General features: G+C 48.5%; 1 protein-coding gene across 3 annotated transcripts; it reads right to left on the bottom strand.

Moving 5' to 3' along the window:
- Positions 1–826: 826 nt before the first annotated feature.
- On the bottom strand, positions 827–16,028 carry LOC126034276 (cytochrome P450 3A29-like). Of its 3 annotated transcripts, XM_049791777.1 has the most exons (13): positions 15,909–16,028; positions 14,803–14,896; positions 13,643–13,695; positions 12,413–12,512; positions 11,887–12,000; positions 11,198–11,286; positions 10,441–10,589; positions 9,809–9,936; positions 9,385–9,463; positions 8,230–8,390; positions 7,800–8,026; positions 6,179–6,341; positions 827–3,990 (listed from the first exon to the last, which is right to left on the bottom strand). In XM_049791777.1, exons 1-13 carry the CDS (start codon positions 15,977–15,979, stop codon positions 3,895–3,897), a joined length of 1,524 nt encoding a protein of 507 aa, XP_049647734.1. In that variant the 5' UTR covers positions 15,980–16,028; the 3' UTR covers positions 827–3,894. The 3 variants fall into 3 exon arrangements, with proteins under 3 accessions (XP_049647734.1, XP_049647735.1, XP_049647733.1); XM_049791778.1 differs by lacking the exon at positions 6,179–6,341; XM_049791776.1 differs by lacking the exon at positions 827–3,990 and having other exon boundaries at positions 5,199–6,341.
- Between the last annotated feature and the right edge of the window lie 10,606 nt (positions 16,029–26,634).

Raw genomic sequence — 26,634 nt, 5'->3', positions numbered from 1 at the left:
CACTGCTTCCTGACCTTTGGGCAGACTCTGTGGGCTGATGATTCCATTGATTTTAACCGAATGGAGCATTCAATAAGAGCGTCTGGAGGCCTGTCTCTCTTCAGCAGCGGGTCCAGTACAGCACCAGCAGCAATAATACAGACAACCTCTATGCAAGCCTGGGTCAGGGTCAGGAAAGCTCCAAGCATCTTGCAAATTGTGGCAGGCACGACCACTCTACCCGGGACTGGCCTGAGACCTCCCGCTTGCCAGCTTGCACAGTGATGGGAGAAGACCGAGAGCCAGCAAAGCACTCGAGCGTATGTTAAGCCTGGCAGCGATACCACTTCAATGAGCGAGCACCATGTTAAGTGCAAGCGGGTGCTCTCGCTTGAAACCAGCCTAAATAATTGAAGCATGAGTCAACGGGGCCATATTGGAATGATGCAACTTGGTGGTGGACTACCCTTACAGAAGGAGCTGTTGCTAAGCTGAAGCTGTGTTTGCATTTAGGAAGCAGTGCTGTGCTGTAGGAAGGGGATATGCAGAGCAAAGGAGTTGATGCTGAGGGCCCTATACTCACCCTATATGTTTTTCTGGGGGAGTAGAGGACTTTCTTCAAGCTGTCAGCAGCCAGAATATGTGGGATGAGCTCCTGAAGCACTTCTGCTTTAGTGTCATTCAAAAGGAAACCCATTTGGTCACTCTGTGACCTTGCTGTGATCTGAATCAAAGCATGGCATAAGGTGGACGCACACCAAATTTCACTATTGCCTAACTGTAAATAATTTTTAAAACAATTTTATGGGCATGTAAACCGAGGAACGTGGCTGTTGAAGAGCACAGCTTTATTTCTCTTTGGGGGGAGCGCTGCACGCTCAATACCTCTGGAAATCGGACCAGAAAGGGTTCACATAGAACAACCCTCCGATAGCTGCTCAGTCTGGAATAAAGCCAAGAAACAGTGTCCTGTATGCTGTGCCTGTTGGGAAACCCACTGTATCCGAGCGATTCCCCACTGCAAGGTCCCCCCCAGCCACTCCACGAAGCCAAAACCTGATGGCAAACCTCCAAGACAAGTGGGAACCGACGAAGGTGCGCGCTTTCCGCTCTTAAGCACGACCGAATTCAGCAAAATGAAGCTGAGATTTGGCACCCCTCGGCATTGTTTTGTTCCTTGCCAGAATCCCGTGCAGATGCCGGGAGATAAAACAGTGCTGTGTGTTCACCGGTCGGTCTCTCCGCGGGTACGTCGGCGTTGCTGGTCGCAGCAGCTTGCTCCCCCGCTTCATCGGCACGGGGTGCCATCAGATGAAGATGCCTTTGAACAGAGATGAGAGAGGCTGAAATCCTTTGACACCTGCGAGTGAACTGTATATTACCAAAATGTTAAGCAGCTTTGTGAGAGAGATTATACTGAAGGATGTTTTCCGTAGTGTTGACATTTGTACGCGAGTGATTAATTCCAACACGGGCGCAGATCGAGGAGGCAAAACCCTTCCCTCGCTGCCACCAGGCAAGCTACGGCCTTCGCTCCAGCAAGGTCATTAATTCATCCCTGACCTGTGACACTGTGTGTGACTTCCTCACCCTCGTCTTCGTGGTCACCTCTCAAGGCAGAGACCTGAGGATTCTCCATGCCCCTTTTTATGAACTGCTGTGACGGTGCGGGCACTTTTTGGCTGTTTGTTCTCCAGGGGTCTGACTGCTTCTCTGTTTTGTCATTCTCCCCTGAGATGTGCTATCAGAGTCAAACACAGTGCCGTGGCTTTAAAAAAGGGGACAGCAACAGCCGAAAACGAAGATGAATTGTCACTTTGGTACATTGGTGGCAGAAAGGAGCTGTGCTGCTGCGGGTTACGAAGGCAGAAGGGGAAGATGTGGCTGCCCGAGCTGTTGGGAATTTTTCTGACCCTCCCACCCAGCTCTTTGGTGACTCTCTGGAGAAGCAGCCTTACTCTTCTCCTACACTTCCAGTCAAGGGTGTCTTTCACTGGGGAATTTAATCTGCTGCAGAAAGGTTATTATGGCTCTTTTGGGGTTTTCTACTCAATTCCTAAAAAGTATAGAAAGAAAGCATAAAAAGAATATAGAATAATATATGTATAATATATCTATCTGTATATAAAAGAATATAAAAGAAATATAAGCGCTGCTATGTAGTGAATAAAGTTCCTAAGCCCAATTTTGCAATAAGAACCGCTTCACACCATCAGTGACTCCGCTCAGCCACTTATTTTGGACTGTTGTATCTTACAGTCCACATCTCCAGAAGCAGCTTTTACTACTGATGATACACTTAGGGATTCATTCAGGATATAATGAGTTTTCACCTCCCAGGAATCCAAGCACCAATATATACGCTAGTGGCTGGGTTGAATGTATATGCACATGCAAGTATTTCACCCAGTGCTGCAATTTGACAGTTTGGAAGCAGAAGACATCCTCCTGTAGAAAGGCACAAAAAAAGCAGGTGCATGAGAGGTTTAGGAGAGAGCATGGAGAGCACTTTGAACCCTGCATGAGGTCAGCTGCTCTGCAGCATGGACCAGATGCTGGAATCAAACCCCTCCACTTTCACAGAAAGACAAATGCTTGGCTGAGACTAGCAAGACCACATCCTCAGTAATTTGTGGTGCTACAGGGTGACAGCGAAAGGATGAATTGCGAAAGAGAACTTCTGTCTCCACTCTGTGGCACTGATTTTTGAGGATCCCACCGAAGAAGTGAGGAAGCCCAGCTGGGAGAGGTGATGGCACCACATGGTTTTCTGGCCGATGGCTTACGAGACCTACAGATGGATTCACTTGTGTATGGAGGAAAGAGCAGGAACAGAGACTGGCATCAACTGGTTACAGAAGAGGTACGTGAGCTTTTTATTGCAGTTAGCCCTCCGGTAGCAGTTTCTGGAGGAATGATATGAAATGTGAGCGTACAGATCTTCTAGGGTCTAAAAAATGACAGAGCCTAGCAAGACTGTCCAGCTCTCAATAGCCAAAGGCATCACCTTCTTCCAGACTGGGGTTCTCCAGGACATCTGAAGGCTCTCAGTGCTGCACCCTGCATCATTATTAATTCAGTTAAGTTGGTCATATGATGGCCTAATATAAATCAGAGACTAAAAGGTGTCATGATAGCAGTATAGATGGTGCCTGTGTTGACAGTCCCTTCTATTGGAGATGGCTGCACACCCGCGGTAAAATACACAAACAATCAGGAAACACAATGAGGGGCACTTCTCTCCCACTCTGCAAATCTCAGTCATTAGGGGTAACTGCTTGTCTCTGGGCTCCTCCACTTAACTCATCTGGACTCTGAATCACGCAAAAGCCATCTAAGATCATAAGAAAAATCTCAATAAATCAGCATCAGAAAATTTGCCGCAGGCGTTCATTCCCGCAAGGAGGCAACCATTTTAACACTTCTCAGGGTCATAGCACACAGCTGAGGAAATAGCCCCGGACAACTCTGCATTCCCAGGAGAATAAAACCAGAAGACATACAGAGTCACCCAGCAGGCAGTAGGAGCAGGAGCAATGGTAGCATTACTTAACTATGTGCAATTTGCTCTCCCTATCTTGATTTAAATTACACTGCCAGAAGAGACTGACAGTGTCTGGAATCAAATTGCTTAGAAAAGTGCCTCTTCAGAGGAAGAGAAAAAATTGCCCAAATAACTTGAGTGCAAATGGTCTTGCAAAATGCCTATTGTGATCGGGGACAGTGGGATCTGGGGCTAGTTTTCATTAGGATAATGCTCATGTAATTATGCTGGGCTAAACCCCTAATGCCCTGTTGTGAAATGGGGGGGTTGCACCACTGACATTTCTACAGCGCACACATCAATCTGGGTCTCCTCTCAAGAGTTGGAAGAGGCACCATCAAGCAAAAGTCTCTGATTTGTGTCTGCTTCCTTCACTTCTCCAGATCGGCGTGGGCTCTGGGGACCATCTTCAGGACGATGGGCTTCTTCGGTTGCATGAAACCTTTCGTGTCCAGAACCAGCGGGATCTTGAGCAGGAGGAAAAAGACCAAAATAGCCACGTAAACTGGGAAAAAGGACAGTCATGATGCTGACAGGACCCCTACAGCCCACGTATGTCTCAGCCACCCCTTGTTTTCAAGGCATTTTCTAACTTACAGATGTACTTATGGCAGGACTATCGCTATTGCTCATGCAAAACAGCTACGACCTGGGATTGAGTAGCCCTCAGCTCCTGAATAAACTGGTTAGTGAATTCTGGCTTTCACATGGCGTGGTAGGAAGACCTGCACTGAGCAACAGGCTGCACCTGGAGGGAAAAATCAGCCAAAATCCATCTGGGGAGCCACAGCTGAGGAGGGGCACGCCGTGCCATTTTGTTTAATGCTGAAGTGTCTCAGTGCTAAGTGGAGCTAGATCGTAATGGGAGCTGGAGGAGCTATAAGCTCTCCAGGAAGAACGAAACTAAGATTGCTGCTCAGATGGAGTACCAAAGAAAAAGCATCCTCAAACCGAAAAGTGACGGGCTCCCTTGGGGTGAGCTGGAAATCTCAATGAAAAGAACATTTAAAACTGGTGTTGGAGGGAGTCATCTTGTAGGGGAGGGAGGAGTGTTTTACCAAGTCTCCTCCATCATTTCTATGCTGCTCATATCCCAGCTCTCCTTCTCCCCATCAGGACAAGGGTAATACACCCCAGCTCGACAAGCTACATTAAAATCCCAATATCCCAGTAAGCTTTGTTTCAGGAAATTTAAGCAATGTGGCTCGGAGCCCAGTGTGCCATCAGTGGATGAGTGAGAGGAGGCTGCAGCTTCCATATATGTATTCCAAAGGGATGTTCCGGCATGAATTTTTCCCTCCTGCTCTGATTTGATGTACGTGACATCTTCTGTAGAAAAAAGGGCTGAAAGAGCCCCATAAACCTATGGGCACCAATAATACAATACATATTTAACTTGTCTCCTTTTAATTAAAGGCAGTTGTAAAAAGAATCAATTTTATGGATTGCAGAGGACTAGAAAAATGTCATTAGACTTGGGGGAGGGTGGATAGGTCACCGCATTGTTAATGGACTATTACAGTCTTTCACCTCCAGGTTACTAGTTGAGTTGCAATCTGAATCTGCAGAGATTCCAGCTGAGCACCCGTGCCAAGTAATAATTTAATAAGGATTTTTCAGTTTCTTACAACAAATGTCCTTTGAATACACTTGCTGCCCCCCCCCCCCCCCCCCCGCTCCGATTTCCTACGCTCGCCTTGTGAACAAAAATGTATTAATGGCAATGCCTTTTGCAGCAGTCAATGCAGAAAGCTGGGTCAGGGTTGGAAGCTAAAATCAAACAGTGCTACCTGCCTCTGAGTCATAGGGAGTTGTCATGTTTTCAGGAGGGCTTGCTTGACATCCTACAATTTCCAACAGCCATCGCATTTACTTTATGTCGAACAGCCCCATCTTGCAGGGCCTGACCCATCAGCACTGAATGCGGTGTTCACAGGGATCCTGGGCAAAACCAAAACGTGGCGGGATCCTGCATAACCTCAAAGAGGGAGAGGGTTGCCAATTCAAATTTAGCTCAGATTGTTCTTGCTTGAAAATTGTTACCCTTTAGTGACTGCCTGGTGGCCCATAAGAGATGAATTTTAGCGTCTTGGGATGTCTCACAGAGAATAGCCGCGTTTGTGTCGCAAAGCGCAGCTTTGGAGCGGGCTGGGGGAGATATTCCCTTTCTGCTCTCTAGAGCAGGGTCTTCCTAAGGCAGGTCAAGGCAGACCGGCAGCGCACCATGGGGGAGCGAGCACCCCACAACTTAGGTGCACCCAAAGAGAGATGGAGGACTTCAGGGATTTCAGCCTGACATTTTCCACCAACATTAAATTTCCCTCTGTAGAGGCTTGAAAAAATGTATCAGTAACTTGTGGTGAACCTTTTAAATTAGCTGAGAAGATTTAAATACAGTTATTCCCATATGCCTCTCTAAGCCACAGTGAAATCTTCCTCCCTGATCTCTGTGTGAAGTAGTAAAACCCCAGTCTGCAGACAAGGTTCAGCGGTCCTGAAGCTAGTGGTCTCTGAACTCCTTGGGGAAGAGAGGGATTTAATGTGCATGAGAGACAGTTCCCCGTTTGTCCTGAGATATAGGCAAAAGAGAGCACGCAGGACCATCTCCGTGGGACTAAAGGGAAGATAATGAAGCACATGATCCCATATCCTCACCGGAGTGTCTTCGCAGGTTCTGAATGAGAATTTTTGCAACAGGACGACCATAGCCACTTTCACGATGAGGAGAGCAAACCTCATTCCTATGCAGTTCCTGGGGCCAGCCCCAAATGGCAGGAAGGTGTAGGGGTCAATAGACTCTTTGCTCTCTTTACTGAACCTGATTACAACAACAACAAAAAAAGTTAGAAAGAGCTACTGTTCCAGGATGTGTCAGCTTTCAGATCCGCAGTGATGAGGGGTCTGGGAAGGCAAAAGCTTTTTGTGTTTCTGTGCACATTAGAAGAACCCAGCTGAGTCCCTTCTTTCTGTCTCAGTAGATACCTTATGCCTCTGCTTTTATCCTGCTGTTTGGAGTTGGTTGTGCATCTCCAGGGGCAACAGGTGAACAGGGAATACCTGAAATATGCTAATGGATTTCATAACTACTCTTTTCTCAGAACTTCCTCTCGGCTCAAAATCTGAACCCAGATTTCAAACCCTAAACCACACAGGTTACAGCTTCACGTCTTCCCTTCAGATCAAAGGACTGAGCGAACACAAAGACGTTCTCCCCCTGCGTGACTAAAGGGAGGGTTGCTTTTGAGACACGCCAGCCATTCCTCTCCTCATCATGAAAAACAGGGAAGAACAATCAGCTTCACAGAGAAATTTGCCACTGAGCATTTTCAGTAATACTTCTTAGTGATCAGTTAGTTTTCATGTCAGAAAGCTTTTCATTCCCGATGCATGAGGTCCAGGTACAAACCTCAGCCATGCTAAGTCAGCAGTGAAGTGTCTTGCTACTGAGACACCAGCACACCCCTCTGATGAACTCCCAGCAAGGCAAGTGATCCCTAAAGAGCTCCTGCCCAGCTACCCGTGCCCGGTTTGTCAACTGGAGTAAGGATGCAGCTACTGACGTAACCTGCCCATTGCCAGAGTACTCCCATTTGGGTGGTTCCTTCTGCATTCAACACAAGGTGACCGTAGGGATCCATAGGTGATTTCAGCAGGACCCATCCCTCTCCCTAACTTCTGCCTGCTTCTGCTGCACGTTTTGTCCCTAAGGTCACCATATCCCCACACTGGGGTTAGCTTCCAGGGGTATATCAACTCCTGGTGAAAGGGCACAGATCTGGTCTTTCTCTGGACCAGCCCTCAATGTCTTTGTGGCAACCTGAAGACTATCAAGCCCAACGTCTCCCAGGTCTGCCTTGGGTCATTGCCTCATTTCGCAGGGTCTGACAGTGACTCCTAAGCAAGGATTGTTTCATCACTTGAGTTGAAAAATGAAGTTTTTTTCCTACCCGTCTTTGCCCTTCCACTGCTGATTTGCACGGCATTGTGCCAGTCACCCAATGCCTCTTGTTTTAATATCTGGCCATAAACCCCTCAGTGTTACAGCTGCTGGGAGCTGCTCTCACTGTCGCTCCCTTCAATGCAGTTAATTAAATTCCATGCACAGTTTATGGATGTAGATCATAAAACTCCCCTCACGGTAATGCTAAGACTAGATGTCAGACAATGATAAATGCCTGATTTAAATGTTATAATCATGCATTCCCCACTTTCCCTGCCATTTCCACTCCCAGGGCTGAGGTTGAGCGTGCAGCTATGCCCCCCACCTGGCCCTCACCTCTCAGGCCTGAACTCCTCCGGCTCTGGCCAGTACCCCGGGTCACGATGCAGCACGTAGGCTGGGACCATGACCACCATGCCCTTTGGAATAGTCACACCGTTGAGCTCCACCGTCTTCTTGCAGACCCTCTCGATCCGGCCGCCGGGAGGGAAGAGCCGGAGGGATTCGTTCACCACCATATCGAGGTATTCCATCTGCGTGATGGCGTTGTATGTGGGAGTAGCCTGGGGAGAGGAATCAGGCTATAAACACGGGACTTCAACCCAAACCCCCGCAACGCTTCCCCTTCGGGCATCGGAGACCAGAGGAGGGGAAATCTCAGTGCCAGCACCTCCTGCACTCTGCTTTTTTTTCCAACCTGGCTTTTGGCTGAGGGTCTACAAGGCACGAATGGGAACAACCCCAGCATCTCCGCACCCTCCTTTACCTTTTTGGGCAGGTTTGCATCGATCTCATCCTGGAGTCGCTGCTGCACGTCAGGGTGGGTGGCCAGGTTATACGATATGTAGCTGAGGGTGGAGCTGGTGGTCTCATAACCGGCAAAGACAAACACAAGAGCCTGGGCCAGAATCTCCTCATCACTTAATGCTGAAAAGAGGCATAAAAGCACATGCAAGAAGCTGAAAACTACAATGATTAACACTTGGGAATTCAGGATCCCACTCATCAGTCTAGGTAATGGTATTCATAACTACTTAACAGTTGGTAAAGGAAACATGCAGCTAACCCTCCGGTACCACGAAGGGGTGGATCTGGCAGTGGTGTACAGGCAGAAAACCGCTGTCAAGATCAGCAGTGTTACGTTGCTTTCTTTAAGAGCAGAATCAAGCTATGTGCAGCCTGAGCCTGATTCAGAAAGTCTCTGCTGTCTTCTAGGACCATGCTCCTGGGCCAAAAAAACAAGGGCACATGCCAGGAAAAGTTAGAGATGAAGAGATGTCCAGCACCTCCTCTAAGTCATGAGGTGAGCCTTGTGCTGCTGAGGGATTAGTAGCCCTGAGCATAACGTGGCAGTGGTAATAAAGCCAGTTCAGGATTTAACGCTGGTACTGCAGTAGTGTCCAAGCATTGCCAGGGTGCAGCCTGCAGTGCAGGGTGCTGTACAAATACCCTGTCCTGGCACCTCAAAAGTCTACAAGCATCCTGCCTTGATTGAGGTTGATGGATTGGGACTATGCTTTGGCTGAGCCATTATTTTCTAAATCTAAGAGTTTAACTAGGATGCAGATCAGAGATGAGCTTACAGATGAGCAAGGTACATGCAGCGTATGTATGTGCTTTGTGTGCTTTATGAAATACAGCCAACATCGCTGGCCTTCAGAGAAGATAAAACAAGAAAAGGGAGTAAGGACATATTCACTCTGTTTGCTCTTTGTTGCACAAACAGACCTCTGGATTTATCCCAGGAAATGGGATATAATAAAATATGGCTGATGCGTGATAAGCATCATTACAGCCCCACTACTGAGACCTTGAATCTCTCGTAGGATTAATGACTAAAATCCTCTCCTACTTCATTCCTTTAACCACACGAGGAACTATCATGCTTTCTGCTGAGAGGAGGACAGAACTCAAGACATACATTTGTACGAGTCGGTCTCAGCAGACTTGTCATGTGAGCTCTGCGAGTCAACCATGAGTTGCAAGAAATCAACCCGGTCCTGGGGAGAAACAGAGGCAGTCAGAGAAGATGTGGGTGGGGAGGAGGCAAACCTTGCCCAGCACAAGCCCCTTGCTGAGACCCCTGCTCCATTCACAGCCCCAGCGGCAGGCTCACAGCTTCAGGGCACTTTGAAGTTCCCACTGGAGACCCTCTGTGAACACAGATACTTTCTCCATATGGAAGCCCAGGCAGGGCATGTTTCTGGCCCTCCCCAGGTCTGATGAGCTGGGAGCTGTTCTGGAGAGTAGGCGATACACCACAGCTTCTCAAGATGCCACCAGGACCCTCCTGCACTCAGAAAGACGGCAGAGTGAAGAGAGAAGGCCACCTGGGCTGGACCCACCGTGCTGCTGCCCTTTTCTCGTTCCTTCTTCATTTTTGTGAAGACGCCCTTGAAGAAGTCCATGACGTTTGAGGGTAACAGAGTCACATTCATCTTTTTCAGCACTGGGATAACGAAGGGGAACAACACTAAAAGGAGACAAAACAACAACATATTTTAGCTCAGAGGGGCCCAAGAAACTAAAAAGCGGCACAAAGCATAGAAAGGACAGGGGTAAATCTGAACTCTGGCCCCAAAAATTTCTTTTTGTTGCCTTCAGCTCTCTTTCTACCTAACCATGGCTGACATGCAATAGCACTTGAGAATCTCCTCGGTGTATCCCTCTATGGCCCCTATGCCACGCGGAGTGCAGGTCCCTGTGACAGAGAAGCTCTCCATCGCGTCTCTGCCAACAGGGTCTCTGCTTGTAGGAGCGTGCTGCAAAGATGCACATGGGCTGTAAAAATCTTGACTGTGGTTTCCCTGGGGAACTGTTTCTGCAGATCTGCTAGGGTGAATCTAATCCTGCAAGGTGCTGAGCATCTCCCCTATGGCAAAGAGGACTCAAAGCTACTAAGGGAGCTACCGGGAAATGCAGGGGGTCACCACCTCGGAGATGGATTCAGGGCTGTATGAGATGAAGTGTGTCATACCTAAGAGTACAAACACAGGGTTTAGGAAACTGAATTTGAGAAATTTCTTAATGTTGGTGACGAAGGGGTCACTGGGGTTGCTCATGGAGTCAATATTCACACTGAAAGAAGTGCTGGCCACCACATCCATGCTGTAGGCTCCAAAAATGCTAGGTAGAGAAGAAGAGAGAGTGAATGAGATGAACCCAACCAGAGTAGTGAATAAAAGCCCATCTAGGAACAATCCTTGAGAGAGGGAATCTCTTTTAATCAAGGACTCACTGCAAAGTCCTAACATACCAGGTCCAGTCCTGATCTGGTAGTAACCGTCATTATATTTTCCCAAGTTTCCCCCATTGCATTCACCACCCCAATTTTTCTCAGCGTCAAAAATCTAGGCTGTGGTTGGAAAGCACTGAACTGCAGTTTGCGGTAACAAAGACTGTATTCTGACTTCCATCTGTGAAAGAGATTGTAAAAATTACATCCCAAAATACATCATCTTGCGGGGCTTCTGGAACGGGCCCTACACCTTCCTCAAAATTAATCCCCAGCAAAAAAGAAACAGGGAACAGAGCATAGTTACTCCGTTTGAGCAGAGCAGAGCACAGCAAGCCCACCGCTGAGGAACATACCATGCCCATGACCACTATGGAGTTTGCCTCCATAGTTGACAAGGGATCTATGCTGCAGCATGGAAAAGGCTCTCTAGAATGGCCCCTTACCCACAGTGAACACAAACTTTTTCTTGTCAGCACCCCCCCCCCAAGTCACTTACTCCTTCATGGTCACGAACTCATCACTAGCCACTTTCTTCTCAATGTTTTTCACTAATTTTTCGCCATAGTGATTAATGATAGGGAACATCTGAAATGCAAATCAAAGCAAAAGGCACTGTCGACTCTTTCACCTCCCCCAAACGAGGCTGGACGATTCCGCACTGCCGTCTGCCACTTGCCACGTCTTTGGCTTGTGGAGGAAGGGCAGGGAAGGGAAAGGTACCATTTCCAAGCCTCAGACTCTGCTTTCTCACATCTTAATAACCAGTCCGCAGAGCTCTTATGACTATGATTGAGCAAGGTTCTCCTCCCCAAATCCACACGCTGCTCCCATTCCAGCTAAGCATCCGCTCCAGCTGGGAGTGAACATGGCTCCTGAGGGCATGGAAAATGGGCATCCATGGTCTGAGTGATGCGCGTAGCAAGGAGAAAATACAGGTCATAGGGCCAACAGCCTCAGCTTGCAACACCTTGTGTGCCATTTCATCCCCCATACCCTTCTCCTGACTCCCTCCCCGCGATGGTAGACAGCCATCGTGTTGCTGAACTGCACCCGACAACGCAGGTGCTCAGGGATGTGGTCCTGACAAATGGAGCGACTTCCCCATTTGAGGGGAAGGTCTGCACTCACAAATGTCCCAGTCCTCCTCCAGCTACTGATGCAAAGTACTGGTGGCCTCTGCTTTACCTCCTTCAGCTTCCCACTGGTGAAGGTTGGAGACAGTATAGTACGAATCCTTTTCCACTTCTCATCTTCAGCCACGTTGAGGGCTGACTCCAGGATCCCGTTCAGACCGAAGTTCTGCACAGGGAGAATGTTACAGCAAAAGGCACACGGTTATACAGGGAGATGGGTGAAGGTTTCCAACCCCCTTCCACATGACAGAAATACAAAAAAAGCCCCACCACAGAGCGTTGGTCCCTAAAGTCATATCAGCTCTACCTCAACCAGCAAACAACAGAAATGGAAACAAAAGTGTGAGAGGCATAAATGACATCAGCCCCAGGGTACATCCAGGCTGATGTCCAAGGTCCCAGCCCGAGTGACCTCTACACCTCCCCAGCAGAGTTTTGTTGTTGGTACCATCATTAAACCGGGGCACAACTACTTGCTGAAGGGCTCAGAGAAGGAAGACAGAAACCAAGAAGAAACTCCTTCTTCCTTGCTGCCCGCGCTCTGCACTGGAGAGCAAAGCACAGCACTAGATACCTACCCGGCGATTAGTAAAAATGGCATGGCACTCTTTCACCAGGATATTTTTGATGAGGACGGGGTCCAAAACGGCCAGCACAGGCTGCCTGCCGTCAAAAATCCTAAGCCAAGAGAAATCCACGGTCAGTCCATTGCTCACCGTCAGTTGGAGCAAAAGCAGCCTGCTTTGTCTGCGGCCAGAGCCGTGCACATCGACTGTTGGAGCCCAAAGGGTTTGGGCCAGCTGAGTCCCCTCCGACAAAACAGCCAAAGGGAGGAGGCTGAAACTGTTTTATTATGTAGTAAAACAGGAGAAAGAGAAATAAAGTGCCAAACGCAGACAGCATGAGCATTTCTAGCAATCGTCCGTGGTATTAGAGAGTTGCCAAAGCAGTGAGGGTTTCGATAAAAGGCAGCTTTTGCCACAACATTGATCCCCTGCACTTGGGCTGTCTGAGCTCTGTTTCCACAACTGGTAGCTGGTGTCAATAAATCCATACCGAATAGCCTGCCTGTGGGGTAAAGAGATTTCCCTGCCTGGCCTACGAGGCAATGAGAGGGGAAAAACTCATCTGTCTCCTCCATTTTCCAATCAACAGAGACAGAAAAACTTAAAAGCCATGGCGTGGGCTAAAGGGCAGGAAGCCTTGGGCCACAGCCGAGGGAAGCTGCCGTCTTCAAGAGGCTTGAGAACATTTAATCTTTCGAAAAAATGTGCTAGGTTTCATGAAGCCTCCGAGGACTTTTTTTGTGCAACAATTTTGCTTCAGTTTGAGAGGTTCTCAATAGAAGCATGATAAGAGGCCCCTGCACAAAACCGGCGCTGTGCAGGGAGCAGGGAGGAGGGAGGCAGGTTGAAAGGTAGCTCGTGCCCCGGCTCTGGGAGAAGCAGGGAGCAAGATGAAAAACACTGCGGCAGCCTGCAGCTTGCTTTCTGCTCAAGACAGACAGAAGAGCCACTTCAAAGGCATGAGGCTCAGTTTGACACCAAGCAGTGGAGGTTATTTTCAAAGCTTATGCAAACAAACGACCCCCCAAACTGGCCACCAGCATCCCAGCCCTGCATGGTATTGAAATCCCAGCAGGAGAGAAGCCTTGGACAGACGGCTGGAGAATTTCCCAGTGGTGAACCTGGATTTTTCTAAGCTGGAATTACAGAGCTGAGACACGGTGGCAACATACCTCTTTCCATGCTATTCTGGGGCCGCAGAGCGCCCCAAATGGCAGTTTTGTTCTGCAGAAAGAAACTCACCCCCAGATCTTGCCATACTTCTCAAAGCACATCTGATCAAAATTCAGGACTCCCTGCAAAAGAAGAAAGGGGAAACGAACAGTTTGCCAGGGAAGAGTGATCAAAGCGGGTCATAGCTGGCAGCACGGTGCATCCCACAGACCCACTGTAAGTGGTAGGGGTTGGGGGGCGCATGGTAGTTCTTAAGAGTCACATAGACTCTTAGGGGACATTTGCACTGGAAGGAAAAAAGAGAGCAGAGAAGGGGGGGAAAAAAAGCCCTTTCAACTTCCACTAGCCAACCTGAGCTAAAAATGTAATGAAGACGAGGTACAACAGGGTACACAGTTTTAGCGTGAGCAGAGTAAGCAGGCAGAACTAGATCCCAGGGTGTCCTTGACGAGTTAGAGATCTTGTCCTCATGAGATTTTCCACTGCAGTCACTGAACCGGAGTGATGATGGCTTTTTTGTTTTGCTTTGTTTCCTTTAAGGTTTTAACTGATGTTACATGTAAGGATGAAACTTATGGGACACATAACACTCGCCATGCATCAACCAAACCATTAGTAAGAGACCACGTGCATGCTGTAAACCCAGAAAACACAAGCTAAAACACCTCTTTCACTGAAGCTAATACATTTTATTCTGCATTTGCAGTCAGTTGCCTGGGACCAGCTACTACCTAGTTATTTGGTAAGATTAGATAACTTGATAATATTTGAGTTTTATTTAGTAATCTATTTGTCTGGGTTAGTCTCTGGCTGGCCCAACAGCAAGTGGCTGGATGGGGCATTGCTGGGACTAATTCAGTCTCTTCGTGGGGATGACACAAAGCACAAAGAAACATGCAGTTCTCAGAAATTAGCAGTCTTAGCCATCTCTCCAATATCTTTTTTCCTTTGTTTCCAATAGAACATCAGCTGCTGGGGAACAGGTAGAAACCCAGGGAGAAACTAATAACTTAAAATTACAAAGTACTTGAAAAACACAGCACACCTCTTCCAGGTCAACCCGGATTTTTGTGTTCTCTGTGTGTCCAAAGAGCTTCCTACCTGAAACCATAATTTCCATCCAACTGAATCAAGGGCAGAGGAAAGAGATACCTAAAGGATGGGAAAACCAGCACCAGCTACAATTAAATACCTAAGGCAGCTACAGAGCAGCAGCTGGCGGTACTCACATGCCGGTATTCCAGGAAAGTTCCCAAAAACGGCAGAGGCTGTGGCCCAGGAATGCCCAGCTTCTTGAAGGCCTGGAAGGGCCATATCCCATAGCTGCCAAGCAAAGAGCATGTAAGATGCATTTATGCAATGAAAAGAGCAGGTTCTTCATCCTAGCACAGCGAACAGCTTAAATAACTGGTTCCTGTCACCCAGAGAAAGCTGAAATTATGGACCAGCAGCAGCAGACCCGCCGAGGTCTGCTGCTGCAATAAATGCAGGATCACTCGGGGTACAAGATAATTCGGGGTACATTTTGATACAAGAGGAGGACTGAAAGGAGCTGCACCCCAGCCTAGGCAAACACGGTGTACCTGGGCACCTCAGGTCTTTATTCGGGGGCCTCCTTTAGTTCCCCAGATCAGACAACTGTCACTCAGCTGACTGAAGGGAGATCTCGGAGAGATTAAGTTCTCAAGCTGAGACCTGCCCTTGTGCTTGTCTTTGCAAAGACCTACTCTGATGCTCAGGTGGTAGAGCCACAGCAGCTGAGCAGGGACATAAATTACAATAGCAAAATTAAGTTTTTGCTTGTATAGCTCACTACAGCTCCCCTGAGCGACATAAGCAAAAGGGCAATTTTGCCAACATAACTATTTAAATGGGGGCATCTGCTGGCACAAGCACATAGGCAGACATAGACATCACCCACTGCCCTGCTCCCAGCTCGCAGTGCACGAGGACACCCCATCTCCTTTGCAGCCAACCAGAGCTTGCTGCGGTTAAAAACATGGAAGTTACTTCTCCTTTTGGATCTGCTGAGATAAGCAAAAAAAAAAAAAAAATCAAGAAGTTCCTTTTTTATTTCCCTCCCTGTCCAGCCCAGCTTCCTCCTTCCCTTCCAGCTGGCACAGGGAGGGCACTGGGGAGCCTTGCCAGCCCCTCTTTATCAGCCCTCGGATCTGCCTTGAAGGTAGCACAGGAAGATCGAGGATGAGGGTTTTTTTAACACTAATTCCTGTTCTTGGGCACATCACACTGAGGGTGATGGCCCCAGCCCCTCCCCAGCTGCAGGCACAGGGTTCTCCTCCTCCCTGGTCACCCCTGGGGACCAGCCTCTACTTACAGGACCAGGAGGCTGAGAAAAATGATGAGGAGCAGCCAAGTGACAACAGAAAAGTTTGGCAGGAGATCCATCGTGTCTCCCAGCCTGCCCTGAGAGCACGAAGCTCCTGTGAAGCCGCAGCCTTGGTTTATGAATTTTTTTTTTTCCTGGCCTTTAGCTGCAGCCACACTCACGTGACACGAAGGAGGAGTTGTCTTGTTTGCTCGGTTGCTCAAACTTTAACCCTTGGGCAGGTTTCTCCCTGGATTGGGATGTCAGCAAGATACACAGTCCCACGTGTCTTGAGATTGGAAATTGCTGAAAGAAGAGTTTTTACAAGAGAAAAAGATAGTTATGGGCATCAACTTCCTTAACCCCTTCCACCTCTCGCCCGAAAGCTGCGAGGTTCACGTGGGGCTGAGGGGGAGCCCCCGGCTGTCCCTGCAGCAGCAGCAGCAGCGATGCTGAACCAGACTCGCTCCCCCTTACCCTCTCCAGTCTCGCTTCTGCCAGCTTCATCGCTTTTATTGAGGGCTATAATCAGGGGGGCCAAGGAACTGCTACTGTCCTCCCACCCAGCCCCTGGGGGGGTTCCTGGCAGATAGACCTTCCCTTGTGCCTCCCCCTCCCCTCCCCATTTATCTTGTCCTCCCGCACCTCCTATATAGGGTCCAGGAGGGAAGGGGACCGGAGGGGACAGACCTGCTGGGAAACACTTGCCCAGGGCTGAAAGGGGTCAGTTGTCCTCCAGCAGAGCCCTCTGGACCTCAAACTCGATGGGGAGAAGGGTATGGTCCTGTGGGGGCACAACCTGTGCTGGCACCTGAGCTTACGGGAGTTCTGCCCGACGTCCCGCTGCACAGATCGGCGGCTTTGCTGACTTGCCTGCCTGTGACTCAAGCCTCAGAAAGCCACCAGAACATGGGCATGTGGGCAGGAGGCGTTGAGGACCGAGCAATCTGCTGGCACGGTGAGCACCATGCTCACGAGGAGGTCGGCCAGCGCCAGCACTCCCCAGCCGTGGCGTTTAGGGATGGGTTCCCGTTTCCCTTTCGCCCCTGACTTTCTGTTTGCTCTCAGGCGTGGGATTGCACGAAGCGACTTTTGTTGTTTGGCTTTAGACAGCTCAGTGTCCTCCCCAGACACACACATGCAGGGCACCGGCTGCTTTCTACCGGAGAAACAGGGGAAATGCATTACGCATACGGGCAGACGGTGCAGTGCAACCTCCCAGTTTACCTACAGCCTACGCAAACTCCCCGTGCTGGTGGGCGGCTGTGGGGATGGGTCAGGACATGGTCTCCTTCATCCCTGTCACACCGAGAAGGACTACGCATCTCCTTCTCTGTACGGTCCAGCGCAGCCCCCTTCCCCGTGTCCCCTGAGCCCATGAGGAGACCCGCGTGGCCGAGGGGAGACGAGCCCCCATCACGCTCCCCTGCCCCAGGCATCGCTCTTTGGCACGCTCGGCCTTGAAGAAACACAAGGGCTTCTGCAATTATCGGCCAGTTAGTGCAGGCAGATCACGTGTGGCCATGCCCGCAGGCCAGCGGTGTTTTTTGCCTCTGCCCAAACATTTATTTTGCCTCATAAAACACACGGAACGGGTGCTGAGCTGCTGGGGGGGGGTGCAGGGTTCACCTCCACGCCCACATGGAAGAGCCGAGTGGCAGCGCTGACATTTTTGGAAGGACAACGTCTCAGACATCCCCAGTTCCACATGGCTGCGATGTGCTCGATGATTCACATCATCAGTGGCTGACAGCATCAATTAACCGGTTTATGGAAGCGTGTGCCTGATTTTTGCTTCCCCAGGCTGCTCTGAAGAGCTGAACCCCGGCAGCGTGCTGCAGCAGGAACTTTATTCTCCATTTTATGTGGTCTCCTCCTTATAAGACACCTTGAAGCAACCATACCCTGGGAGTTATCCTTTATCGTTGCATCCAAAGGCTGGTTCTCCCCCTCACGGGGTCCCATACTGCAAAGACATCAAGAACTGCGATGAAAGACATGAGGAGAAACCAGGTGCTGGGGCAGCAACTCCCTGGCTGGGATTAGCTGCATTTCTTCCCTCGCGCAAACCCTTTGATTTTCCAATAACCTCTGCTAACAGCTGTTGTGATTTCGCAGCGGGAAGCAGGTTTATGGTTCAGTATTTTCTCCTCTCTCAGACAGAAACCGAGGCAGAGCCAGACGTTAGAGGAGAACAAGGATGTCAGCTACCCTCAAAAAAGTAAATAATCTGTGCAGCAACTTCACGCTGCAATGAAGTGGCTCATTTGTCCAAAATAGGTTTGAGTAGGAGCAATCGACTGAGCCAGAGGTATCACTCTAAGGAGAAGAAGGGATGCAGAGCCCCATCGAACCTGCGGTGCTCTGTCACGCAGGTGGGGCGAGGGGACAGTGACACCGTCCCCCCTGACGCATTTCACATGGGGACCACTTCTCTTCCCGGCAGTGACGCTCTGCTAACCTCCCAGTGACCCTACGGCGATGAAGGCTCAGGAGAAGAAACCCATATGGATGGTGGCGGGGACGTTACTGCGGCTCCTGCAGCCGGGCTCGGCAGCATCCCCGCTGGGGACCTGTGTGGCTGGTGAACTTCTGCAAACTCCTTATTTACCTGAGTTTTGTTTTGTTTTCTGCATGTGTCTCAGAGCGCCGCTGTCTCCCTAGCTCCACGGGTTTGAGAAAATCATCGTCGATAAAAAGTCCACCCTCCCAACCAAAATTGCTACCACGACTCAGAGCTGCAGGTGGGGTGATCCTGAGCAGTCATTGTCAGGCAATTTTATACGAATTGAATGTATTAAAGTGATGCTTTTATACTTACGCAGTCCTTTAGACCAAATGCGATGGTAGAGTGTGTACTTACTGAGGCTATTTTTTTAATGTGAATATCACTGAAATGGCATCCAGGAGGGATAAAGCAGAGGGGAAGGCTCTCCCGATCAGGTTTCCTGGCAACATTTAAAGGGTTTTAGCGTTGTGGGCAAGCAAACCACACAACAGTGCTGCAGGTGAGGCTGCCGCAGCATCCCAACACCTTATCTAAGGGAAAGGAAGAAAGTTGCCCAAGTTTGGGCGACACAGCTTTCACCTCTCCAAGGCTGGTGACCCAAGAAAAATGTCTTGTGGTACTGAAAGGGGGAGCGATGAGGGCTCCCCACCGCACTTGTGCAGCGGATGTGCTAAAACGAGTGAAAAATAACAGCAGCACCAGCAGCAGACTGTGAGTTGACATCAATGCTGCTTCTAATTTCAAGTGTTTCACAACATTGTCATTTTATTTTCCTCCTCTCCCATTTCAGATAATAACTTAATAGGAAACGTCTCCGAGAAAGCTGTTAAACCCCATCAGTAAGAGTCACATCAATGGCCAGCGATTTCTTTGATGCACCGGGCTACGGGCACGGTTATATATTAGAAGACAGAGATGGTTTACAGCCCTAGTGATGTTTCTAGGGCTAATGATCTGTACCTGTGGAGGATCCAGAGCAGTCCAAAAGCAACCTCGTCCTGTAGGTCATAAGCAGATGTGGCCTTGGCCCCTCTGACATCACCCTTCTTAGTGACACCAACAGAGTGCCATTGCTTTCTCCATTAATAAGAAAACCCAAGGACCCTAAAGAGGCTTGCAGGAGCCCTGGCAATATGCACAGTGCTATAAAAAGAATATATATTCTTACACCCTGGGGAGAGGAGGAGTGACTCAGGGCGACCCCACGGCCCCACATGCCTCCCACGCTTGTCCACTGGCCACCACGTGGTCCATCCCACTGCGGTGGCTCCTGGTGTGTTTGCTCCTGCCACCCCACCCCAGCAACAATCTCTGTTCGATATTAACTCACACGCTAGCTACCACTCCTTATCGCAGCAGCGGCAGGGTCCTTGGCTTCCATGCATCGGATACTTTCCCCGTGTTTGTGTTACTGTCGTCCCGAGGCACAGCACCCTTCCACTGCGGCGAGAGGGGACAGGTGGCCAAGCGAAGTAGATACGTGGGGATTCAAAAGCTGACGGTCACCATGGTTAACACAACCAGAAGGGGATTTGAGCTGGGACATCTGGCCGTGGTCGCTGGTAGTGTCCTAGCTGTAAAAATGGGACAATACATCTTAGAGCAACTGGGGAAACGACGACTGAATTGATGGGGCATAGAAGATGATATTAAACTTCATGCAGAACTCCAGAGGAGCAGGGCTGACAAATGAAAACCCCTTCTGTTTGTAAAAACTCCCAGAGAGACAGACAGAGGCGCAAAAAGTATTAAACCACAGAGTCCTCCCTGGAGGAGAGGTGATTTTGTCACTGTCTGGTTGGCAGGACTGAATGAGGCCAAGGGGAGAGAAGTCCTGCGTGGACACAGACCACCGGGTAGAAGCCCACCCCCAGGAGACACATGCTCTGCCGCATCTCAGGCTTTTTCTTTAGCTGCTGTATTATAAGCCCAGAGATTTTCCTTTCCTCCCCATGATATGGAAAAAGTCACATTGTTAACACGCAACAGTCTTCCAATAGACAGAGCAAAATGTCAGTCTTGTTAAAAAATAGGCTTTTATTCACTGATTGTCCCATCTTTAACAATTCCCTTCTTATGTTCCTCTCGTCCCGCAAATGGGATCACGAGCTGTTTATTTCTGGCTCTTCCTTACAAACCTCGCTCTCAAAATGAGCCTCTTGAAAGGACTAAATGGGAAAGCACCAGATGTACGACTTCCTCAAAGAGCTCCAGCAGCCGGGGGATGACCGAGGGCTGGCACCGCTTTCTGCCTTCCTTCTCACCGAGCCCGAAACCACACAGTGCTTCGTGCCCGGGTATTTCTGAGACCTCTGCAGAGCTAAAACACCACATTGCTCCTTTCATCCAGCAATGCTTCTGAATGCTCCTGAAGCGTCGACAGCTGAAACCCATCTCCCTTTCACTCCTCTATAATTTCCGAGCAAGAATGGAAAATTAGAAGCTACAGCCAGCGTTACAGCATAAAACCAATTACAGAAAGCACGGAGGGGCAGCGGTCTGTGCACTCCCCACGCACTCGGACACCAGCTCCTCCAAGAACAACCTCTCCTTTGCCCGTCTCACATTGTACCAAAGAACTTCTCTCTTTTCAGACCTCCCAGCTGGTAGCTCAGGCTCACTCGATGAAGCAGCCAGCGCTTTCCAGAAAGCGAAGTGGCATTGCCACATTCGCAGTGACCTCAATTTCTGCCGAGCCACTTCCAAATCAGAAGTCAAGCCAGGAAAAAAACAAAAATCATGACATGGCCCTGAAGACATCAGCTTTAAACACACACCATACAGCCCTTTCTACCATAATCCCTTTACCTCCAAACCCACCCTATCTCACGAGGACACATGTTAAGAACAGCCCGGTGGGTGTAATCCATTTTAGAGCCAGGATCTCTGCTCGGCCAGACCCGGCGCTCAGAGCAGCATCTGTGCCCAAAGGCAAACTTTGGTCCATCATTTCTGTCTCCAGTGCTTGGGCTCTGGTTATTTTTTTCCAGGCACATCCTGTGCATGGACTAAGGGCAGGGATGAAGCTGTTTGGCTCGTGATTCGTTTATCATTGCGGACTCCCTGTCAGCGGGTCCCGAGCATGTTCGGGCACTGGCCCTCCCGAAAATCCAAGCAGGTATGGCTGGATGCTTCTCACTCAACCTCGCCAGGAGGATTTTTGTATAGCAACTAAAGCCAGGTGTTTGGCTGGTTAGATGAACACTTACTTCATGAAACGGGCTTTATTGAAAATGAGTATCTTTTTCTAACCTCTTTAATTTCTTCTGTGGTGGAGAGACGGTTATGGATCAATGAAAGTGTCTTCATCAGTCACCCTGGATGGTTTTAGCTGGATGGAGAATTGAAATGCTGAATCCTTCCTCTGCCGGTCCTTTCCATGGTGGGGGGTAAAACATTTCCTAATTTCCATCAGATTACATGATGTTTAACCCCAGAGGACACAGTCTCCCAGCAGACTAAATCACAGCCTCATAAATCAGTCTGGAAATTTGCCCTGCTTCATCCCAAATTTTCCATAGTTCAGCTTCTCTGATGACTTCAATTGCCCTGCTCCTCCTCTGCCCCCCACCTCTGGGGTATTTATACCAATCAGATGCACTTGTACATACATTAAAAATAACCCAAAATAAAAAAAAAAGTTTTTATTTACAAGTTGAGTCTTGTACTGTTGGAATTAGACTCTAATTAGGTCAGTCATGTTCCCCTGGTAGGGTAAGAATGATAATGCTGGAAAACAGAAGATTTCTAGAGACCCAAAAATAACTCATCCTGCTGTTTTGTAAGAAAGATGTGTTTTCTTCACCCTGCACTGAGGACATTTGCAGTCGAGGCCACTCGGGCACGCCGATACCCGTCACACACACTGCAGCTTGGTCCCACAGGCAAAGCTGGCCCGTGCCTCAGTTTCGTCCTACCAAAGGAGGAATATTAATCCTTCCCAATTTGACAGGGCTTTGGTGAGGTCAGCTGTGTTTATAAGGCATTTTATCACTCTTGGCATGAGGCCCCAGGCTATATTACACATGCTTTTTTTTCAGACTTGGCTTTTAGCCTTATCTGCACCGATGGTTTAGTGCACAAAGTGCAAGTGCTTGCATGAGCTCAGATTATCAAGGCTCAGGGTGAAGAACAAGCCCAGGGCTTCACCACTGCGGGCACTGTTGCTTTGCTTGGGTGCATATCCGAACCGGTTCAGCACGAATGGTGCACTAAACCCTCTAGAAGTTGCACAATGCAGGGAAGTACCTCTGGATGACATCGTGGGCGTTGGTCACTTCTTTCTCTGACATGTCATCACCATCACGCACCGACAGTTTCCTCGTTTTTCCACCTACCGGTGCAGATTCTCCGATTCTGCAAATGACTTCACTGGTCAAATTGAGAAATTTGCCTTGTAAAACCTCGCAGACTGACTTCACAAGTCAGACTCATCTGACTTAGGATTATCCTAACTCGTTAATGAACAGTGATAAACATGCCAATTGCCTACTTTATGAAGGTCTCTACCGGCCTGGGAAGTCGCCTTGGCTTAGAGGGACATGCCCTGTATTTCCAAGGAAACAAGACAGCAAAGCAAAAGGACCGGGCTCTTGGGGCACAGTGGAAGTGAAGAAAAACTCCATAAATATGTGCGTTCAGATAAAGTTCCTTTTGATTTTGTGGGAAACGCAGGTTTGAAATGAAAATAATTGACGAGGCAAGAGGAGGAGAGAAAAAAAAATAAAAACGAGAGGCAGGCTTTAAAAAAAAATGAAAATAAAAGGAGCGAGGAGAAAAAATAAATAACCCTGGAGCAAAAATGCAGAGGGAAGAAGAGGAAACAAATGAGACAAATAGCAGGAAAAGGGTCAGTAATGAAAGCCCAGATTACTTGATTCAGTCAAGCCATTGCTTGTGCTGTTCAGGGCAGGGCGGGAAGCCAATCTGTTTTCTCTGGTATTGTTTAGGCTACAAATGCCACGGCAGATTTCCCATCCACTCCCGTGTTTATGTTCGTGCTCCAATCCTAACCACAAAAACATGTGTGGAGGAAATACGGCCTGAGAAGAGTAAGGGCTGGAAGTGGGAGGATGATACACTCCGGAGCCAAAGGACCTCAAAAAAGCGCTTCTGCATGTTAGGGCAATTTTGCAGAATAACGTCTCGTTTACTAAATGCTACGGCATGAGGATTTTCATCTTCAAAATGGGTACATTGATACCTCTGGGTTATTACAAGCTACCAGCCAGAGAGGGCTGCCTGTATTTATACAACACTGCATTATTTATAATATCCCTTTCAGGAGCAGGAAAATATGAGTGCTTTCCTTAGCAGTTTGACTCCCCCCCCCCGGAAAACATTGATTTCTCACCCTCATTTCTCCCACCAAAGCTGTAGCCGACCTGACTGTGTTTAGTTTACTTCTCTAGGCCAGATGCTCACCTGGTGAAAAGCACCAATAACCACCCTGGAATAGCAGAGCTGTCCCGGTTTCCACCAGCTGGGATCTGGTCCGGCCTCCCCAACATCGGCACATTTGTGGGAACCGATTAACGGCTGCTACAACGCTGCAGGGGAGGACAAATATTATTTGCAAGGCGATGAAGGTGTACAAAATGGTGGCCTCATGGGTTTCCATTTCTGAATAGGTTTCGACTCTCCTCTATTAAGAATCTGGAAGAAGTTTATCACCACAAAATAACAAAATATTTAAGGCTGATCAAATTTGGGGTGGAAAGTATTTGAAAGTGTCGTTTTAGCTAAAAAGCAGCAGGGGATTATAAGATTTTACAGTCCAGAACTAACAGGGAAGAATTTCAGCCTGTGTTAAGTTTTCACCGACCTGAGCTGTTAACCCGTGAGCACACTGGCAAGGCACCCAGAAACTTCTTCAAGCCAAAAATAACAGAAGAGGCTGGAAAATTTTTTTTTCCCCTCCCCCAAATAAATGTACCAAGGACACACGTGTTTCAAAAAGGGTTCTTTTAATCAGAAGCAAGTTTGCAAAAGAAGAAGTAACTTTCTCATATAAAATAGTGGAGTGGTGAAGGTGAGGCTAACAAGAGGTGTGGAACAAAAATCCAGGGCAAATCCCCAAGGAGACACTGAAGTAAAAGCAACGATCCAATAACCGTAGTACACCAAAGGGTAACTCAAACACAACTGTGTAAGGTGGTCCTACCCCTAAACTGACAGCAGATACCAAATCAGAGGACGGACTCCATCCGAAGAGTGTCAAAGTGACCGGCTACAAACTCACCGTAATACCACGTCCTCGCATCTTTCTGCTACCCACCCGAGAGCTCCCACTGCACCGTGACAGGTCCCAGTGCTGCCCAGGAGCTTAACGACATCAAGGGGGGAGCGCTGGTGGCCCTCCCACCTGCAGAATGCCACCCTGTTGCCTTAGCAGAAAGGTTTCATCCCCAGATCTAGGGAATCGGACATAAATGGGAAAACACTTTGACATAAAGCTCTGTAACCCCATTCCTGTCTCTATATCCAGCAGTTCAAGCCCCAGAAAGTGCACAGTGATCAAACAGCATCAAAATAATGAATTTCCTGCCAAATCTTGAGGCTCCGGGGCCGTTTAAATGGGCAGGTGGCAGCTTTGAGAAGATAAAATTCTGAGTCAGAGCCTGAATCTCAAGTCGCAACGGTATTTCACCCCGTGTTCAAACATCTCTCACCTGTCCCATGTGTCGTGTATGTGCTTATTGGTTGTGGCTCTCTACTACCGAGGGCGGCAAAATTTACATCCTGACAAAGTGCAAGCCAACTTTATTTGTCTGGGAGGGCTGGGGCTGGAGATGTGGGGGAGAAGAAATGGAATACAGAAATACAAAGAACTGAAAACTTGTCAGGTGGAGCCATTTAAGGCCCATGCCCAGCCCAACACGTTCAGTCTTGGGGTGAATGTGCTCCTAATTCAAGGGTGGCTTTCCGTTAGGAGGTTTCAATGGATACTGTACAACCACATCCTCATGCGTGTGACTTTGTGTAAACACCACAGCAATATACCGCTCCCCATATGACCTCTAGTAACGCTATGATGACGTATGGACTCCACACATGCTGGCAAAAACCTATAGAAACAACCTAAGAAATGTGACTGAACTAGCAGGAACTCCAGGTTGAATGAAGCTGTTTGCAGTACAACTTGCCCATCTAGCAACTGTTCTGTGATGGCTTTTCCTCTCCAAATATAACCCCTCATTGCATGTGCCCTTCTGGCTCCTATCGATAAAGGAGATCACTAAAGATAGGAGGTCTTGGGATCATACTCAGTCTTAAACGCCACAGGTTCCTAGGACTTCAAGATTTCTAACAGCCCTGTCAAAGGTTATCTTTCCTGTGGGGTTTTGTTTGTGTGGGGTTTTTTTGGTTTGTTTTTTTTTGTTTTGTTTTGTTTTTTTTTTTTAAGTTTTCTGATAAATTCCTTTTGTAAGAGGATTTTTCTGAAACAAGTTGCCCTGCTTATCTGAAAACAGCAAGTGGGAGAAGACACTAGTGCTCTGTATGTATAAACAGCTCGCTCTCCTCCCTTTTTGGAGAGCAGATTGGATAATCTTTGGATGACCCAATAGATTTCTTGAGGGAAGCAATGACAAGGATAATAAATGTATCCCCATGTCAAGACAGACTTGGATATTTATTCTAAACAATTGCTAGAGCAGCTTCTGGCAGAGACCCGGGTATAACAGGAAAAATGAGATCTTGGCCCATCTACAAAGCATCACTGGTTTTAACACTCAAAATGAAGAGAAAAAAAAAAATCCTTTGGGGTAATGGATTAGTTTCTTTTTCTGTCTGTTTTTTTTTCTTCTCTCCAGTAATGCCAACTGCTCCCAAAAGTGGGATTGCTGGTCGCAGCGTGATTCCTTTAGTAAATGCTGATGAAACCCCTTCGCTCTGCGCTCTCACTTCTCCCTGCCCTCCCCACGAAGGGGTTTCACACGGGTGATTCCCAGGGTGGGGAAAAAAAAGAGACTGTCACTGGTGAAAGTCAAACAGTGCCCTCTCCTGTCCCATCTCACCACTGCTGCTCGCACCCCAGCAGCACTGGTCCTGCGCCAACATCCGAGCATTAAAAGATGGGAATGGAAAATACTCCACCCAAGGGTGCGGGCGATGGTGGCGGACACGCCATGCGTGATACGGACTTTGGGGGGATAAAATGCTCCACTTCGAGTGGGCTGGAACAGTACAGCTCCTTCACTTACGTGCACTGTTGCACGGGATTTA

The sequence above is a fragment of the Accipiter gentilis genome, chromosome 33 (genome assembly GCF_929443795.1).
Source record: "Accipiter gentilis chromosome 33, bAccGen1.1, whole genome shotgun sequence".
Classification (NCBI taxonomy): Eukaryota; Metazoa; Chordata; class Aves; order Accipitriformes; family Accipitridae; genus Astur; species Astur gentilis.
Note: the sequence above shows the minus strand (reverse complement) of the source record. Positions and strands in the feature narration are given on the sequence as shown.

Coding starts and splice junctions, on each gene's coding strand:
- LOC126034276 (XM_049791776.1), bottom strand. CDS start 15,979: ATGGATCTCCTGCCAAACTTTTCTGTTGTCACTTGGCTGCTCCTCATC. Junction 14,897..15,908: donor TTTCTCAGCCTCCTGGTCCT/GTAAGTAGAGGC, acceptor TTTGCTTGGCAG/CTATGGGATATGGCCCTTCC. Junction 9,464..9,808: donor GAGAAAAGGGCAGCAGCACG/GTGGGTCCAGCC, acceptor GTTTCTCCCCAG/GACCGGGTTGATTTCTTGCA.